The sequence below is a fragment of the Pithys albifrons genome, chromosome 19 (assembly GCF_047495875.1).
Source record: "Pithys albifrons albifrons isolate INPA30051 chromosome 19, PitAlb_v1, whole genome shotgun sequence".
NCBI classification, from domain to species: Eukaryota; Metazoa; Chordata; class Aves; order Passeriformes; family Thamnophilidae; genus Pithys; species Pithys albifrons.
Window position 1 is genome coordinate 4591111 of NC_092476.1, and position 20505 is coordinate 4611615.

The 20505-nt window shown below is 39.6% G+C and overlaps 1 protein-coding gene across 3 annotated transcripts in view; it reads right to left on the reverse strand.

Moving 5' to 3' along the window:
- ANKFN1 (ankyrin repeat and fibronectin type III domain containing 1) overlaps positions 1-20505 on the reverse strand; it is a 120390-nt gene that overhangs the window by 61128 nt on the left and 38757 nt on the right. For all 3 annotated transcript variants that reach the window (XM_071573852.1, XM_071573851.1, XM_071573854.1), the window contains exons 2-3: positions 4568-4702; positions 1110-1312 (exon numbers count right to left, since the gene is read on the reverse strand). In XM_071573852.1, the coding sequence (XP_071429953.1) occupies positions 1110-1295 (186 nt within the window). In that variant the 5' untranslated portion in view covers positions 1296-1312; positions 4568-4702. The remainder of the gene's footprint in view (positions 1-1109; positions 1313-4567; positions 4703-20505) is intronic.

The following is a 20505-nucleotide window of genomic DNA, read 5'->3' on the forward strand; positions in this document are numbered from 1 at the left end:
ACTTGAGGAAAGGCACGATCCTTGGGGATAGCATCTGCCACTTGATTTTAAGATCATTTTCAATTCTTGCGTTGATTCATACAATGTGTCTCATACATAACAAAGATTGGTGAGTGTTAAAGGAGTCTAGAGTGTGCTTTTTCCTTCTCACAAAATGTAATATTTTTATTGTCTGGCCCAGCCATACTCAGAGTTTAGTCCTGTATTGTGTTAAGCATCTGCTCTAGTGCAGCTGAGTGCTGGTTCCAAGAGGCATCTCCTGGTGCTTTTACAGACACTGTCATTAGTCATTGCTCTTCAGAAGTGGAGAGGAACTCTCTCCTTCAAAATAATTCAGAGAGGAAGTTGAAGGATGTGTCTGTTCTTCCCACTTCTGGAAAAAGGGAATTTATTTTGTTTTGGCAATATCAAGAGCAGGTTCATCTTCCTTCAGCAAAAAGTTCTGTAGTGCACTGAACTTACATTGTGCTGCAATTTCAGGGGCAGAGTCCATTCTTCAAAATGTGTTTGCTGGTGCTGTGTGACTTCACCAGCACTGGCAGAAACAGGAGTCCTTGTGAGGGTTAAGTCCAGCAGGTGTTCATGTGCTCTGCAGTGCTGGCACCAGAGTGCCTGGCTGTGGTTTGGGTGGGGTATTTAGGCCAGACTGTTCCACATGTGACCTCCTTCTTCCATGGTCTTACCTGGTGACCATCAGCACGGTCTGTGAACAATCTTGCATTTATCTATCAGGTCTGCAAGATCCACGTGCTCTGTTGTTTGGAAAATTGGGAACTTCTATTTAAGCCATCTTCAGTTTTCTCAAAATACTTTTTATTCATTTTTTGTAAGAAAAACCCTTGCATGTATAGCTTTAATTCACATTTTGTCATATTAATTCTGAGTTAAGACCTTGCTTCTAAAATAAAACATCATCTCTTGCCTAAGGCAGCCTGTCTTAGCCTTCAAGGACAGGCTTTTATTTTCATAAATGGTGAGGCTGCAAAGAACACACAACTCTGCTGAGGGACCCAAAGCGAGATGATGAAAACTGTACAGATTAAAAGCAAACTGATTAAGGAGATTAATAGGACAGCAAATTGGCAATTTGATAGGTATCAAGTAATTACCATGGAGGTCTTCCTGAGGCTGAGGCGGTCGGAGCGGGCTCTGAAATAGGCCTCGTCGAAGGACGTGTGGCTGCCCTTGAGCTTCTCCGACAGGTTGCGGTAGAGCCGCTTGGCAGCGTTGGGAGAGGAGGGCATGCTGTGCTTCTTGCTCTGCAGCAAGCTCAGGTTGTGCATCTGCTGGGTCATTGTCAGCTGCTGGTGGGCTGGAAATAAAGCAGCAGCAGTTTGACAAGGGTTTGGGACATCACTGATCAGGAGTGTATCACTGGAACACACACTGCAAGTGCTGTGGCTGAACTCACGTTCACACCCAGTTTATGAGCACTCAGAAACAGGTTTTGGGGGCTTTTTCAATCACTCTTGGTGGAATTAGGCCCATGGATATGCATGGGGAGACAGAATTGAGGGTGGAAAATTAAAACATTTCAGCTCAAAATAATATGCTAATTTGTATAAGGAGAAGGGGTTTCAGTTAAGGAGGAGAACAGCCTTTAGACAGGTGAGTTCTGGTATCAGGTGTCAGAAAAAATGACACCCAAATGCAAATGTCGCTGTTTACAGTTTCATACTGAGTAGTTTCTTCCTCAGTTAGTGGACAGACACTGGTTTTATATCTATATTGTATCACTTTACCCTGCTCTGGTTTTGCCCTGTCCATTGAGACTACAAACCCTTCCAGGAGGGACTGCTGCCTCTGACTGCCGACCCTGGTGAGATTTCCATACTATCTCATAATTAAACAATACTTTCTATGCTTTATGATTACAGTCATTTTTCCATATTAGGAAAAATTGAATTAATATTTAGCTCTGGAAGGACTTTATGTGGGAATAATTTTGCCTTTCTGAAGGGAAACTAAGAATCATATTTGACCCAACTGCAGGCATAGGAAATTATCTCCAGGGATTTCTAAGTGAAAAGGTGGTGAAAATGCACCATTTCTTCACATTTTCTTCTTCCCTGACAGGAGTGTGTGCACATTTATTCTCTCTAGAAGACCTCACAGTTCTATTATATTTTCCTGGAAATAATCTTTAGATTCCTTGTACTATGATACAAATCCTGTAACTTTTGGTTCCCATGGTCTTCCTTTCCTCTAAACATATCAGACCTCAGCACTAGACTCTAACCTATTTACACCAAAAGGATTTTTGCTAAACTAATCCTGATGTTGAGGCTTTTTTGACATTTATTTTTCCCTAAGTTTAAAGACACCACCTGAGTGTCCACATCTTCCTTTCTCACTTGTACACTGTGGTGAGCAGACACCCTGAGCACAAAACTATCTGATTCTGAGTTATCTCACATATTCTTCACATGCAGAGGGTATTGAAGACAAACAGAGTCAACACAATTGGACTGGTTTTCTCTGAGTTTATGGAATAAACTGATTACCCAGTTTCCAATTTTCTATGTTATTAATATATTAAAGAAACTCAACAATTTACCAAATTTAATCATAATGTAATTCTCAGTTACTTAGAGTAACACTTCCAGTTTCTATTAGTATATAGTGCTACAGATTATCCCACATAAATTTCCCCTCTTACCTCTGTTTTCAGGAATTCCTTCCTTCCTTCCATCATAGGGGTCAAGACAGTCCCAAATTGCAGACAAAGCCAGGCCAATAATTGCCATAGGCAGGCTTGTGAAGGAAGTTTCAATTTCCCCAAATAATTTGATTCCAAGAGTACAGTCATTGAATACCAAATCCCACATAGTAATAACTCAGGAGAGAGAGGGCAGTTTGCATTTACCAGGCAAACTGAAACACCCTCAAGTTTGTCCATGTTTCATGAGGAAGCTTTGTCAGTAACTGGCCAGAGCAGACTCCCAAGACTGACACAGATGTAAGAAGAGCATGGAATCCTTTATAATCTCATCAAAGTTTCTATTAAGTCAAGAGCAAGTGAGTCTACAATGTAAAACTTGCAGCTATTCAACAATAAAACAAGGGGCATCTTTGCTGTCCACACAGAATTGGGACATCACAAATTACTTGAAACATAGAAATGTTTCCTGTACACTCACCATCAATATCCTGAACTAGTGCAGGGAACAAACACAGAACAATAAAGCAAGAGCTGGAATAACACAACACAAATGAACTGCATTTTTTCACCAGTGTACTGAAATATTAAGATGCAAAATGCTACTGCAGATTATCATACTTAGCATGTTTGTTAGTCACAAGGTAAGAAATGAAAAAAGAAAAGTAAGTTGCATATTCTGGAAAACTTTTTGGAAGTGTGATATTATTGGGCTGTAGAAACAACTCCCAGGAGAACAATGTGAATGAGATAGGGGCAAAATCCTGGGTAAAAACATAAGAAATAAGGAAAACAAACAGCTCAATTCACATGATTCTATGATGGTAAGCATAGGGGGTGGTTTGGAAGTTGGAATTTTGTTTTTACAGACATAAACTATTTCATGGGAGCAGTTTGAGGCTTCATTTTAAAGTTACTAATTTGGGGTTTTTTACAACCAAATCCTTGCCTTGATGTGAAGCCCTGAAATGTGCATTGTCTTGATTGAAATAACAAATCCCCAGCTGAAATGCACTTTGCCTCGGGATAAATCATTGCCACAACTAAAATCATTACAGCATATCAAACACTAATAGTTTAGAAACAGGAGATGTCCAGAACTGATCCATTTGATTTTTGCCTATTGAAGCATCTCACACAGGTCAGGATGAAATAAGGACTACTCCTTGTGGTTTGGAGCAGCTCTGAGTGATCCAACTTGCATTCCCACAGCAAGCTGAGAACTGCAATAAGCAGCAGAGCACAAGGTTTCTCAGTAAAAGGCAGAACTAGACAGAAGAACAACAGCAGCTCCCCTTATGACTATTCATAACTAACAGCAGTTTGCATTTCCAAGAATTAAAACCCACCAGAAGTCTAAGGCAGTTCTCTGGGGAAAGAGTTACTGCACAGCCCTGGAAATGCCCACCAAACCAGTCTCATCTGTGTGACTGTCACCCTGCATATGCCAAAACAGGGACTGAGGGCTACCCACACACATTTCATGCTGCACATCCTGTGATCGGATTTCTGCTTGTGCTTCTAAGCACTAAAGTAACAATTTTATCCCCAAAATCAGGGTGCTTTCAAATTCAAATTCAAATACAAATGAATATGAAATAGTTGCCCTTATCATACCTTATTTTTTGTCAATTACTGACCTAATATTAATGTCCTTTAAAAAATATTACAGAGAGAGAAAAAAAACCCCTAATTGCAGATCAGTCTCTGTTGTCTGTGGCACATACATGCTACACTGCACAGACAGGTGCACTAGTAGGGCACAGCATAGCTGTAAAAGCATCAACTTCAGATTTTAGGAAAACACAACAACTGAGAAACCAATCCACACTATATGTTTAGGAAACCATCTCACACTTGAAACTAATAATTAAGAATATATGCATTAAAGAGTTAAATTTGACTTACCAGCTTAGGCTGTCCAAGGCAAAACGTGAACAAGTTGCTGGTAATTGTCCACTGTCTTCATTCAATGAATCACATTAGCTTTGCTGTCTTTGCTGGCTCAGCCTCTGGGCAGAATGAGTAAACCTCTTCCTTATACTGCATGAATGATCAGATATGGAAAAGCTTATTTCTAGTAATTACAGAAGTCCAAGGTTGCTGATAAAATCTCAGAGCAAAACAGTATTTAAGGCAAATAGTGTTGTATCACAGGTAAAATGTTTAGCACCTTAACTCTATATGAGTTACCTGAGCAGCTCTAGGGGTGACTAATATGTGAATCTCTTGTCTCCATGTCAAAGATGCCATGACTTCTGTGTGCTTTTAGCTTTTTGTAGCCTTTAAAACTGATGAGCAGCCCAGCGTGCGAGTAGAAAAAGGAATGACTGCCAGAGCAAACAAAACTGCGACTGTAATTAATTTGCCACGGAGTATGAGCAAAAAGACACTAATGCAGCCATCTTCAGGCAGTTGGTTTTGTGTTAAAACAATAAAAAGGGGGGGAAAAATCAGAGTGCTACACTCAGTGCAGTAATGCTTGTTGCATGTGATGTGTTGTTTCTTGAAGCAAGCACTACAGCTGCCTGCAATCATAGCAACAAAAGCAGCAACCACAGCCAGAGCTGTGGGACATCTGCAGCATCACTGGAAAGCTCCCAGCCTGAGCAGGTTATGCCTAAAAACAGATTATTAAATGGATAAGAAATAAACTCTACTGATGTGTGTGTTGCAGCTGAAACAGATCCTGTAATGTCAGCATTAGCAGCTTCCAGAATAGGAGAATGGTGATATTTCAAAATAAAATTAATTAACAGGCAAAAAAATGCAAATGCAGGATCCTACAGAAACCCACAAAAATGTTGCAAAGTCAAATATGGAATAGGCACACACAGCCTTAGGATTCTAAAAATAGTGTAGGTGATAATCAAAGATAAACAACAATCTAGAAAGTCATTATCCTTCTGGACAGTCCACTGGGTTAAATCCATGTAACCAGAACACTCCTGTGTAACATCTGGTGATAGAAAGGAATTAAAACACACTAATTCCCGTGTCTGACATAGCCAATGATCAGTTATATCTGCGGGAAAAATTATTTTTTATTATTTTTAAGGGGGTACCAGAGCAAGTGTTGGCTGAAAAAATTTCCCTGGGTTTATTTAGATGCAGCACCCTTTGGCCAAGGAGCTGAACCTAAAATGTAGTCCCAGGCCTGATGTTTCCATGGAACTTGAACTTAGGCTGTATTTTCAAATCAGCCTGGGTATAGACCAAAGCATTCCTTGAGGGTTTTCTGTATGCACATAACCATGCCTGTATACACACCTGTGTGTGTTAAGATGCACAGATATGTATTTCAAGGACATAACAAGAATGTTTTACTGCAGCAGAGAATTGCAAAGTGCTATGACAGTATAATATGCAACATTCCTTCTCCTGTACTGTGAAAGTCAGAGGCTGGATGTGCATAGGATTCCCTCTTTGTTCTGCCCCTCCTGAGGATCATTATCAGGAGGCAGCAGGACAGCTCACTGAGGTCACTGCTCCGTCCCAACTGGAGGAAATTGGGAATCTTTGGAAAACCACAGAACACCTCTCTAACACTGACATACTATCTGGAAAAAAAGCATGCTGAAAATCTGAAAGGTCTAAATCAGTTCAAATTAAATGTAAGCCTAAAAATAAATCCATTTTAAGCGTTGTGCTAAATAGGGATGATTCTTTTGAGTCCAAATCCCTGACTAAGTTTTTTGTTTATCTGTACAGACCCCACCTGTGGAACTCACTTGTGAAGGAATTCTCAGTTTCCAGCTGTTTTCAGGGGGAAAAGCTAAAGTGAGTTTACTGAAACTAATCTATTCTTGAACATTTTCTAGAAATTTCTTATTATGGATCAATAATTATTCCTCCTTCTCCCCTTTGCTTTCTCCCTTCAGCTTGGTGGAAAACAGCCCCTTTACAGTTGGCATTTCAATTTTTATAATGCTTAGTACTTTTCTACTGCAACCCAAAGAATAATTATTAGACTAGCAAAAATCAAGATGTTTTCATGCCCAAGGTAGTTCTGTGAAAGACAGTCAGAGGGGTTTTTTATATCAAGTAAACATATTTATGATCATCCTGACCTATGAATATAAGTTCATTATTAAATTGTTCAAAAACCAGAAGACACGAACCAACACTCAGTAAGATTAGTAATAATAAATTTTTCAAATTATAAAAAACATGAAATTGATCATTAAAAATTATTAATGAGTGTGTATAAGGGCAAGAGGCACTTATATCTAGTTGTGGGTATGGAGAAGACTGAAAGACCTCCAGAAAGCAAACACCTGAGTTTCTGACAAACACAGGGAAGCAGACCTGGTGGTCTGATCTTGTACAGAAACTTGCTTTTTTTTTTTTTTTTCTCAAGTCTTTGATGCTTCCATGAGATGACTGGGAGCTGTCAACCATTTATTGCTGCACTTGCTGGTATTTCACCTTCAGTATTTGAACAGACTATTTCTCTGGCTGTACTTACACTGCTGACTTAACTATTGCCACAGATTTCCATTCCATGACTGATGCCTCTAAACGTTCCCTACCTGCAGTGCACACCATGAGCTGATTCCACAAGTTGTCACTACTGATAGCTGCTAAAGCTCCCCATTTTTGAGATGTTTGTTTAGTGGCACATTTCGTTCCAAGAGGCCACCCAGGTTGGCTGGTTCACCCTCACTGTCACCAACGTGTTCGCCCTGTACCATTCTCAGCTTTACACACCACAGACAGTTTTGTTCTTGTGTCGGCCACTTGCTCCATTCAGCAAATCCTGATTCTTCTGGACACTGGGCTGAGGGAGGCGAGGGATGAGGAGCTCTGGGCGCTGCTCCGTGTCCCAGGTTTTCGCGTCCTGCATCGATAGGTGGCAGCGTTCGCCCAGTTCTCCAAAATCCTGGAGTGGTCCCTGGAGCAGCGGCCACGCAGGGACTGCCTTGTGCCCAGCACCCGATGCCCAGCGCTTCCTCGCAGATGGCATTCCAGTAGCCAGCTCTTTCTCCATCCCCAGAACATGCCCATGCTTTGTATGGCCCGCACTGAGTTTGTGGGAAACTTTTGGTAGACCAATAGTCTGGAAACTGGGTGGGAAGTTTGGAGCAAAGAAACTCACAGGGAGTCTGACTTTGCTTCCAAATTAGTCAATGGTAAAGCTGTCACCATCATAAGAGACAAAGATTAGACTGTTCATAATCCCCCTAAAAGAACAAATATTTCTCAGTTGTCAGATCTGATGTTCTGTGTACAGTCTCAGCCGAGTTCTGGCAATGGAGCCAGGCAGATGGAATTCCTGGGAATGGGTTCTCCAGCCCAGCTCCCAAAGTAGCACAGTCAGGATAACTCTCTGGCATCTGTGTGCCCTCTCATTTAGAAAATCCATGACTAGAAAGGTGATTAGAAGGACTCTGCTCCTTGAAACAAGGTATTGGGGTGTTTATTCATAGTCAAAATTATTCAGTGGGAAAGGTAAAATAAAAACAAAACAAAACCCTCAAAAGCCTATAAAAGTCTATCTTTCTTTACCCCCCACACTCACTATTTCTTGCAAGCATTTATACTTGTAAGGTACTGTAGTAAATTCCAACTCTGGTTTTGGCAATTCCTGCCTCTCTGGCTCCCTGTTTACCTATCATCTTTCACACATAACCCTTTGCCAATTTGTTAATTCTCTGTCCTATTCCCTGGTTTCTTGTGTTTCCTCAAGGACATTGATCTGAGTCTTACTGTTTCACTAGTTCCTTCAGCCAGTGTTCTTGATCCAAGTCCATAGCAAATAACCTATTATCCACAGAGACACAGAAGTATTCAGTATGCTTGTAAAAAAAAGAAAAATATTTCCCAGTTCATCGGTTACAGACATGATCAAACTCAAGAAATTCTGAAATTGTGAGTGAAGAAGAAAAATTGTGTTTGGGCTAGGCTTAGAAAATTTCCCAATGAAATAATTTTCCCGAGTGTTTTGAAATATTTGAGATGCCCGTGATGTAAGTGACTAACTGGAACTGAGCTTGGCAGCCCTGGCTCCTCCAGGCTCCCTGCACAGCCAGGGCTCCCAACCTGTGCTGCTCTCAGCACACCCAGGCTCTGCTGCAGGGCTGAGGGTGGTGCAGATGCTCCAGCACCTGGGGCTTGCAGACTCCATCCCACAGAAAGGGTTGGGGAGGCCAAAGGGTCTCCCGTTTGGGACAGCCTGTACAGCAGCAGTGCCTTGGAGCTGTGGGCTTTGCTGCTTGTGGCTCAGAGGATGGTATTTGTATCTCAGAGCTGTTTGGTCAGAACTCTTTAAAGATGGCATGTTTTTTGTACAGTCACAGTGTAGTCTTTTTAGTTGGAAAATTCCTGAGAATAATAACTTCTGGCTGCAGTGGAACAGAATCACTCCTGGAGTGGCTGAGCTGCAAAACAGTACTTAGTCAGTGGACTGTGAGTCAATGTAGAAAGAAATACGTGGGTATAAGAAGTCCCTCACCTTGCTTTTTGACCCAAGGAATCCCAGAGCAGCTGCTGTTACCTTAGTGATCCACTTACCTCCCAAGGAGTGTGCACCAACCTTGCCTGATGGGAATTCTGCCCTACTGCAAACCAACACTGAACTCACTTTTTGCTGATGGTTCCAGTAATTGTTTTCTAGATTGAAAAAAAAACCAAAAACCAACCCAAAACAAACCCCCTTAAATTTGTGCAAACACATCCATCTCCAGAAAGTCTGTAAAAGTACACAAGGCTACTGGACATATCTGAAGATACTTGTTCCTCAAGATCCTTTATCCTCCTATAAGATAATTTGTTCACCAGAGACAAATTACCCAGCTGAACATCATGGAAATAATGAAGTTGTCAGCAACAACAGTGCAACTGTGATGTTTTGTCAGCCTCCTGTTGATTATGTTATCTAGTCAGGCACTCCAGATAGAGATAATTTATGCCATGTATTGTTTGGCCATGACTACTCCCAGCTGCACTGCATTTAATTCAAGTTACAGCAGAACATATTACAAACAGAAATTAACAGGCTTTTCATAGCTGGCAATTTCTAGATTAGAGAAGAATAAAGAAAGAAGAGAATTTACCAATGTTGAGCATGGAACAGAGCTGAACAGAGGCAGACACACAGTTCCAGAGAAGCACCTTTTTCTTAAGCTATAGACATTTTTAGGGTTGTGACACAATCATTAAAAACCCTCAAAAGAATGTAGGTAGATGTCATTGCAGTTTTGTGTGAATGCAGCAATTAGCAGTGTACTTACTAATACAAGGCCTATTTCTGAAGATTGATCTCCCTTTTCTTCAAAACTTGTTGTATCAGAACATCTGTTATAAAGCACTACACAAGTGTCATTATTTTTCATACTGAATAAAGAAACAACATTGATAACAGAACAGCTTCTTACTGTTCTATGAACACCAGACACTGCTTATTTTACTAAACAAGTACTCCTTAAAGAACAGCTTATTTACCCTGATAAAACCAGAAATCTGTTTACAAGCAATGATTTCTCTTTAAGAAATTAAAATCAAGCATTTAAAAAGAAACATAAAAAACCAAACTGAAAAAAACCACCAAACCAAAAACCCACCAAACAAAAAAATTCTAAACTAAACCAAACAACACCAGAGGGTACCATTTCAGGAAAACTTTGCTACTGAGGACAAGGAGTAGGAAGAGAGGGGCTGTTTTCAAAGGCTAGCATTTAACTGGGGAGAATAATTTGTCCAGATCCTGATGGAGACAGATTATTCTAGATAACATCAATTCCAGCCAGGAGCCTATTTTTCTGCATTATCAGAGGAGGAACCATAAGGAGATCTGTCTCACTGCACCAGCTTTGGTGAATAGCCCCAGGTCATCTCTGTAACAGTGAAGCATCACAGTTCCTGGCTGTGAGAGTTTTCCACAGGCTGGAATTCATACTGCAATCATTTTGTCTGATTTGGCTGTTCATTTACATTCAAGTTAAAATGAAAATAACTCTGAGGAATTCCAAACCAGTGTCTCACAGGAGCAATACAAAACCTAAACAGAATAGTAGTGATTGCTGTGAAGTAATTCCAGATATTCCAATGCCATTCTATTTCATATTGAGTTCAAAAGCCCATTTAAACATTGAATTGTTTACTGAGCATTTATGATGGCTTTCAAATCACAAAGATCCAAGGTTTACTGCAGAGGCAATGCACATGGACATAACAGTTTTTGTTAAAACCTTTTTGTACTTTAGAGAGACAAGGTCATATTAATGTGTGTGCTTTACACAGGGTATGGGGCATAGCAGAATCAGTGGCAAAACTCAAAATACAGGATTGTTCTTTCCTCAAGTGCAACATTTCCATAAAAGTGGAATTAAAATGCAGGAAATGCAATGAAATCTTTCCTGTGTAGAACATAGGAGATCTGTAACATCCTTTGCCAAAAATCGTTACCTTTTTATTGCAGTGGGGGCTTTTCTAATATGTAGTGGTGAGAATAGTTAATGAAAACATCTCCTCACTTTCCTTAAGCTCTGAAAGTGGTGAATCTGTTTCCTTCCAATTAGTCATGTCAGGCTCTCAGTAAGCAATAAATGGGCCTCCCTGGGTTGCCACAGGTCCCATCCCCACCACCACAGACCAGATCAGAATAGATAGTGATAATTGCTCCCTAAAAAGAACATTCACATCTTCTCTTCCCATTCCTCTGTCTTCTTCACATTCTGACTAATGCATCAACCACCACCAAAGCTGAGAAATTTATCTGAAATATCTCTCACTTTTCATGGCAGGTTGTGGCCGGTCTTACTCTGTTTTCCAGAAGCTCAAAGACAATCTGATTCAGACCATCATATTCTTGGGTTTACTTTCCATATTCCAAATCTGACCCAGCAAAATCCTTGGCATGCAGCCTTCAAGCCACCTCCTGAAGAGAACCCAGTCCTTCTTCAGGAGGGGTTGTGGCAAAGGCCAAATCCTGAGGTGTTAGCAAAAGTCTATGAACTTCCATCCTGTTCATGGCCCCACTGGGACACGTTTCCTCAGTTTCCTCACATCAGAAAAGCCTGAGCTGGTTCAGTCTCATCACCTTCTGTTCTTCAAATCATAGTAAAATACTTGTTAGTCCCTGAGTACAGAGATGTTGGCTGGGAAAACCATTGAGATCTCAGGCTCACATAGCCTGAAGGTTTCCTGCATCAAGAATGTCTTGTTATCTACATGTTCACTGTTTCAGTCACATGTGGCAAATTGAAAATATAAAAAATTAACTTCAAAAAGTGTAAAACACCCAACACCCCAACAGCATATGATAAATAACTACTACCTATATTTTTATAAATGAAGCACTTCAAAAATGTGCATCACCATCAAGATACTACATTCATTAGAGCTGTCACAGGAGACAGATGGGGAGTATAATTTGCTGCTGTGTTAAAAGATTGAATATTGATTTGGAAACAAGGACTCATGGTCCAATGAAACAACATTCTGCAGCTCCAAGTGCTAATCTGACTTCATCTGAATAGTGTTAATAAATATTTGCAAACCCAGGCAGCTTAGGTGGCTTAATTAAGAAAACACTTGCTTTTCACCTTTAGGAATTAATTTCCTTCAGGTTCAGTGTTTGGTGGTCTCACAGCTATCACACAACCTTCTACACACTTTGGAATGATTAATGATCTCTGTTCCGAAAAATTATGAGGTGCTACAAGGAAAACTGAATTCACACAATGTGAAACCTCTCACTGAGTACCTTTTCTCTGAATATTTTTTTTTAAAAAAGGGGCATGATGTAGATGCATGTGTGTCATAGAGAACTTGTGCCTGCTTGCCCCCAAACCTGCCTGGAATTCTCTCACGTGGCAATGCAGGGTGTCTCTTCTACAGGCAACACTGAGCCCAAGTGAAGGCTTAGAGGTATTAAGTGCTGGCAAGAGAATTACCCTTCAAAGAACACCGATCAATGAGACACCTGAGTGTTTGTACAAAAAAATAATCTCAAGGTTTTGATTCAGATGCTTTTCTTGACTGTAAAATCAACCTCCCCACATGCAGAAAAACAAGCCCTTGAGAACACACACACAAAGCCACAAAACTAGAAACGTGCAGTTTTATCACACTGGTTTTAATTTCTGTTTTGTGGCTTTTTTTGTACTGGTAAATAAAATGCTTTAGGTCCTACTCTGCTGTGTTTCACTCGATGCAGGTCTTGAATGATTGCAACAGTGAATATAATTTGCCTCTTTGAAGACACCATTCTGGGAGCATTCCTGCACCTGGGCCTCAGTCCACTTTCCCAAAGCAGCATTGCAATATATTCCATACAACATCCAGCATGGCTACTCAGGCAGCAACAATGCCATGGATTTGCAATGAGATAGAAGATGGTTTATTATACACAGAAAAATCTATGCTCCAATACTTGGAAGCACCTGATCTTTTCTACTGCCTGTACCTTCTAATAAAACTGTGTAGTTTGGTTTTAATTAGGGGCCCTCATTAGAAAGAACTTGAGCATTAGCGACTGTCGGTATGGAGGACAAATTTGTTGTCTTGCTTCATCTTTTATCTGAATTTGCTGAATAACAGAAGGTCAATTTGGTTATTCCAGCTGCACTTGAGAAGAATCAGTGTTAAAGATGAATCACAGGGCTCCTTCTTGGAGCAGATGACTCTGTTGCCTCCTGTTCAGCACAAACAAGGTGACTTTTCTTGAGAGAAATATTGTACTACAGACAGGGGAGGAAAAAGTCAAGCTGGTGTGAACAACTTCAACCTTGAATCACTGACAAGGAGCAACCACGAAAAAGATTTTTAATAAAGCAGTTAAGTGGAAGAGTAACTCCTTTTACAATAGCCTGTCAGAAAAGGGAGATGCAGTTTTGCACTGACTTCAGTACAGAGATGGGTGTTTTGTATTGGAATTACAAACACTGCATTCCATGGATTGCAAACAGATGGATCAGGAAAAGCAACGTAGCAAGAGTGGTTTGACTAATGGTTCCTCAGTATACCTGGGGCACAGCTAGAATTGGCCATTAATATTGTTCCAATATTTATACCTCATTATATGGTTTAACAGAAATTGTGGAATTTTGTCCAGTCTTGGTTCATCTGACTTTTACTCCTCCATTCAAGAAGTTACCATGGAACTGAATTTTCACATCACTGACATGCTACATTGGTACTTGTGTTAGAAAAAAACCATGGATTAGGTTACAGAAAGTTAGAACAGAATAAAGCCAGTGCCCAATGAATGATTCCATCGTTTTCCTTTAAATGAAGCTGTTTAAAAAACCAACTTAACACTAAGAAATGAATCTGTACTTCAGCAAAAGCCAAAGTATCAGTATTTTAGTATCACAGAAAAGTTTGATTGTTGAACCCATTATTATATCACAGTCTCACAGTTTAAATACAACTGTGAGACTGTGGTATATTGTTATATTACAGTTCTTCCTATTTCTGAAGACCATCCAGACACTCAGAAAAGCACATTCAAACATGTTCAGTCCTTAAAGAACCATTTTTTTAGAAGGGTGAGAAATCCAAGACTAACTACCAGCCTCCTGAAAATAGGCAATCTAAAAGTGGAATGCTCTGATATATCAGCACACAAACTGTGCTGGGAGAATACAAAATTGTGGAACAAAAAAAGACAAGTGAAGCAGTTTTGCTTTCTAACACTGGAAGAAGCACAGATACAAACTTATTAGTGCCAGTCCACCACCACCACCAAGATTGCCTGGACTTCCCTCTGTGCCAGTATTTATCTTTTAAATATAAGTAGTAGAAAAACCCTGATTCGTAGAATTCCACTCAGTTCTAATATGAGTTTAAAGAAACAATGTAGCCATAGCTATACACTGTTAAAACCAGAAATTTTTGACAGTTTTTCCACAAAGTTATCTATAAACCACTGAACATGATTTTAATATGCAGCATTCTGAATAATACAACTGGTACTTTCAGCCAGGATCATTTATACAGCCCTCATTAAAAATAAGGAGTTCAGGCTTTTAAAGTGAAATGAACCTTCCCTAATTTTCTGTGACGTTCCACTGCTCCATGTAATATGATCTTTATTCCATAATGGGGGCTCTTTTTTTGTAAGGAAATAATAACCACCCCTCAAAGTTACTGCCTTTGGATGTCTCCTAAAGATCTGATGGTTTCTCAGCTTCCTGAGATCTTAGGTTTGGACAGGCAGAATCTCTCAATAGGTTACAAATATGAAAAATCACTGCACATGAGAAATACTGACTTTTTTCAGCTTCCTCAACCCTAAATTCGAGTACCAAATTCAAGAAAATCCCAACCCAAACAGCAGCCCTAACAAACCTTGGCAGTTCTGAGCTACTGCTGTTCCACATTGTCAATCAGTTGTCAAGATATAGAAGTAAATTGTTTCTAAGTTCAGACAGTATTTCCAACTGTGCACATGGTGCTCACAGGAGATGACAGGGCAAGAATTAAATGTCACTTGCATTCCAGAAATACTTTTGAAATGTGAGGTGGGAAGTAACTGAGTGATCACGAGTTTACAAGAAAATACAATAGGATTGCAGTGGGATGGTTTGAACTCGCAGTAAAAGCTGTCAGCCTGCAAGGTGTGTTTGTGCCAGGGCATGTTCCAAAGCAGAGACAGTTCCTTTGCATTTCCTCTGTCTGTCTCTCCAGACAAAGCAGCATCTCCACTGTATTTCCAAGCAAACAATGATACAAAACTAGATGTCTTCTCAGAGATAACTCATGAAGTTTTCCTTTCCTTGAAAAGCAATGCTGGAAATTAAGGAATTACTGCACTGAAAATTAATACATCCAGAAGTGTCTATCTAAAAAAAAGCAGCCAACAGAGTTAGAATATATTAAAGAAAAGAATATGAGATACACACAATGAGTTTTGTAGCCATAATTAGGGAGTAATTGTATTTCCTCAAGTATAACTATCAGGTAAATAATTTTTCTGTAAATAGCACTTTGGAGGAAACTGCTTGCAGCTGATTTCCAAATAAAAAGAAAAGTAAAATTCACTACAGCTTTTGCTTCAAATTATACAACCAACTAATTATCAAGTAGTGTCTTTCAATAGGGAATAATTAATACAACTGATTAGCATACACAGATGGGTAAGAAAAGTAGGGTTATGAGTGAAATATGAAAGTAAGGGAAGTCTGAAAGTAATTACAAAAGAGTTTTATTCCATTTTCTCTCTATAAAGAGTAGTTCATATTAGTTCTATATAACCTCATTTTCACCTCTATTTCTGAGAAGACAAGCAGAACACTCTTACACATTTCAAATAACACAGAATTTTACACTTTTCTTAATCCAGGAACAAATGGATAAGGAAAAAAAAACCACAAAAAATTGCCTTTCTTTACAATTGACAGGTCATGATTAAAAAAGGTCAAAAAATGACATTTGAATTATCTGCCCTGTTCTGAAAATAATAGTATATTGGGAATGAATGATACAAAAATATCTTCAAAGAACCTCATAAATGAGAAATGAAGACAATCAGTGGAGGATCAGAAATTACCATCCAAAGCTACTGACCACTATTAACTGCAACTGGCTCAACCTCTCAATGCTCCAAGAGTATGTTTTGATGGGTTTAATTCTTTGATGGACAGCACAGAAAAAGTGGAAGGCTTTTCTTAACCATGCTGAAAATTAGTTCAGTACCAAGAGATAGACACAGGATAGAATATTCTGAAACCAAAATAGATTAGTTTCAGTGATGGAGTAACCCCTTGTTTAACAGTAGCTGTACTCTTACATAAATAATTCTCACCACTTAAAACTGATACAATTTTAGTAAGTGGAAGAAAGCAAGCTGCTATTTTGGTACATGATTTTGAAAGTCCCAATAGATGTATATCTGGATCATTCAATGGGAAAACTTTGAAAGAAACAGTCCAGGATGTGTTAAGACTTATCTTTAGAATAGATTTGTGACAGGGTCTGGGAAAGGAAAACACACTGGGGACTTCTAAAAGCAACTTCTCATCATAGTTCTTCAATGATAACAGAAGTTTGTAGCAACTGAAAAAATAAGACACCCTCTCTTTTAGGTGTACTTTGTGCCAGAGGAAAGAGAAATTTCCTTTTCCAAAAGCTAAATGAAGCACAACTACACAGGCCCTATGTAACAATGAAAGCAACACCCTAATTTATTGGATCTTGAAAGAATAAACAAACAACTTAGGATCTCTGCTTGAGTATTTATATATATATATCTCAATCATTCTGTCTTTCTAGAAAGCCTCCAGACTCTCAGCCACTTGTATACAGGGAAATATAAATGATACCAGCTTACTGAAGAGAGGGACAAAGAGTTTTCCAATAGTTTTTAAGTAATAAAAAGGTATTTTATAATAAGAAATCTGTGCAACTGCTCAACTATCTGCTTTCTGTTGCAAATCAGCAACTGCTTATTAGTCTGAAGATGCTCCAGTTGTGCTGTCTGGTTATAAGGCCATAGAAGGCTCTTTTTAAAAAGTGGTGTCAGATTTCCTAAAGCAAATATTTTGATAACCATTAGGTCATTTCACTCTTAGAAATTCAGGATCTTGATTTTCCTCACTGCTTTGATGGTCCTCTTCATGACAATGATCCTGGGAAATACGTTGCTTCAGAGAGGGATTGGGGACAAACTGTCCCCGTAGCAGTTGTGTTTATTTATTTATGTTTTATGTTGAAAGTTCAGAACTGTGGTGCCTTCAGGGAGAGTTGTGAGTGTCTTCAACTCATGGCAAACTGTTACTCAGCAAAGCTGGCTGTTACCCAGGAAGATGAACTGTCAATTTACAACAAGCTAGTAAATGCAAAACAGCTTAATGACAACTCATTAGATCCAGGAATTCATTGCAATAATGAAATTGCTCTCTTGTATTTGCAATTACAACAGAGCATTTTTTAAAATTACAGGAAAACATTAAAATGTCTTCTTTCACACTAACACTACTATAAAAGCAGGAATTTGGAGGGCTTGCAAAACAGTGGAATGATAGCTTTGAACAAGCTGTAAAGTGCTGGTTAATATCTCATTAACTTTGCTACTGCAGGAATAAACCCTTCCTGACCGATGTCTTTATTATGTCATAAACAAACCATAACATTGCAATTTCATAAACACTGGTACGTTTTCCAGTCCCTCACAGCAGCAAAGAAAAACTGCTCTCACCTCCATTCATCACTCTTCAAATTAATAAGGAAAATATATGTTTGATAAGTGTAAGAGCCATTTTCATGATAAAATACACAAAGTTATCACATCAGAAAGATGTTACACATAAATAGTGTCCTCAAATAACCTTCTGCAAAGCTTCCTTAGTAACTGTGACATAGCACTACTTTAAAGATGAGTCAATTGAACCTATTATTGCACAAATTTACATAAAAAATGCAATTCTAAGCAAGTCTGCTAGATTTTTAAACAGTGAATTCAACAGTTAAAAGACACCCCTTTAAGTTTCTAACATAGCTGAAGTAGCTTCCATTCTAGGAAACAAAATTAATAGAATGAATCCTGCTTTAATCCACATTCTCAGGCTTTTATTAAAGCTGCTTCTTTAATATAGCCTTGAACTGCCTCAAGTGTGCAATGGCAAGTCAGAGACCTACAAGCAGGCCCAGTACCACCAAAATAGAGAGGGGCTTTGCACACACTGAGGCTCACTGGTTTCTAAAGCTAAATTATATTAAAGCACTTCCACAACCATTAAAGCTCATGTTTCCCCCTGCAGCCCCTTCAGGAGTGACTGTAGGAAGAAACAGTTCTTTGATGACTTCCCTAGTGAATGAATCATTTTAGACTTCTCTTTATGATTCCTCTTGTTTTGCCACCCACTTACCCCATCAGCTGTAATAAGGCTATTTATGGTAACTACTACAAGATAAATTAAACCCACACTTTTGATATGCACATAAAAAACCCTGCACTCCAATTAACAGAACAACCCCTTTGGTGCCTCCTGAGGGCACTGAGTGACGTGTGACTGAGCTGTGCAGCTCTGCCATTTGAATGTGCTCCTCTCCAACCTCTCCTTGGGATTCTTGTGCCACCCAACACAAGACATTAAACAACAACATCGTGCCACACAGTTGGTCCTTGGCATCAAGATTGATGAGCCTGTCAAAATAATCAAAGATGCCTCCTTGGTCATGGAAAATGCTGTGATTTCCAGGCCTGAGGATGACACTGGGACTCACGCTGCTGGCACTGGCACTCCAGAGACCTCCTGGAGCTTGGTGGAGCTCCAGCTACATTTATGGTAGACTTTCCACTGAATTTCATCCCAAAATACTTGCCAATTCAAGCCTCAGGAAGGCAGTTATTTTGTTCAACACTGGATTTATAAGGATGTGTTTTTATAAATATTGAGACAAACTAGTCTGAGGTTACAAACAGCACCTCAGAAAGTTCTTGTCTGAGTTGACAAGCAATTGTTTAAACTAAGAGGAGCAGTTCTGACAGATTGAACTGACTGTACAGTGGTGCAATCAGATCACTAACCTGGTAAGAGGGAAGCTCATTTCCTCCTCTGCACACCAACATGCAGCCTGTGAGTTTTTAATTGGTCCTTGATCTGCCTTATTCAGAGAAAAAATGTAAGTATGGACTGAAAGATCACAAATCCAATGTACAACGGTCAAAGTTTCCAGTTCTCTCTTCCCTTAGTCAGAAATCCATTCTTAAGTCTGAGGAAATTATTCAAGCATTGATGTCATTGTGTTTTGAGAAAAGCTTCAATTTTTATAAAGCACTTTCCAGTGAAAACAGTACAGTAAGAAAACCTAATTAGCTCCTATTTAGTGTGATGTGAATGCACCATAATGACCACCCTCTGTTTTGTGCATGGAACCCGCTGAAAGAAACTCACTATATGAAATACAGAAGCTTGGAACATTCTGCAATGTGCACAGTAGTCTGAAATAGGAAAAAAAAAGTTGCTGAAATCCTTACAGCATTAAGATATGAATAACTAAGACAAACATATACTACATGGTGAGTAACAAGCATAAAGCTTTCATCTCTCTTCGTGGGAAATCCTATGGAAGGTGAATAAACCCACAGAGACCATTGGAACTCATACCACACCATTTGAGAAAGCTTTCTTTTATCCCAATAGCTGACAACTAAGTATATGCATTTACAACAGATTTCTTTTTCTTTCCTGTAAATCTGGAGCTAACTGCAGCTTTAAAGCCCCTCATTTGTTTAACTACCAGGCTTAACAAGGAAAGCTGGCATTTAGAGAAAGAAAATAAATCAAAATTCAGTTAAATTTGGCACCTTCCTTGTTCATTCTTCCCCAATAGTCCTATAGGAGTGGTTATTCTCCCTTCTCTTCAGATCCTTCTCTAAGCTCTCTCATCAGGATTTCAAAGTTAGATGATCAAATGTGCAGAGAGGCACCTAATTTCTCACAGGCACTTCTGAAAGTTCCTGACTGGCTCTACAGTGAACAATTTTCTTTCTCTCCCCCTGCCCCCACCTTTTTTCTGGTCTTTGATCTTCCGAAAGCACAAATGCCATTACAGTGAATAAAGTCCTAGTGCTCAGAGTCAATCCCCCACTATTTACCCCTTTGCTCCCTGCCCCTCCCCGGAGCCAGCGCAGCCCCAGCTCAGCCGGGCTCAGCGGCAGCAGCAGGTACCATCAGAGCTGTGACAAATGAGGATGTGTGTCAGGGGACACTGCTTAAACAAACAGTTGGATGCTTGGGAACACAGACACAAGGCCTAAGATCTCGCTCTTTTTTCTCCCCCCCCCCCCCCTTTCTTTCTCTCTCCGTCTTCAAAACAGAAGATTAAGTTTGCTGTGAACATGAGCTGATGAAAAGAATTCAAATAGTGCTTTGAATGGTGCCACTGGGAGTGTCACA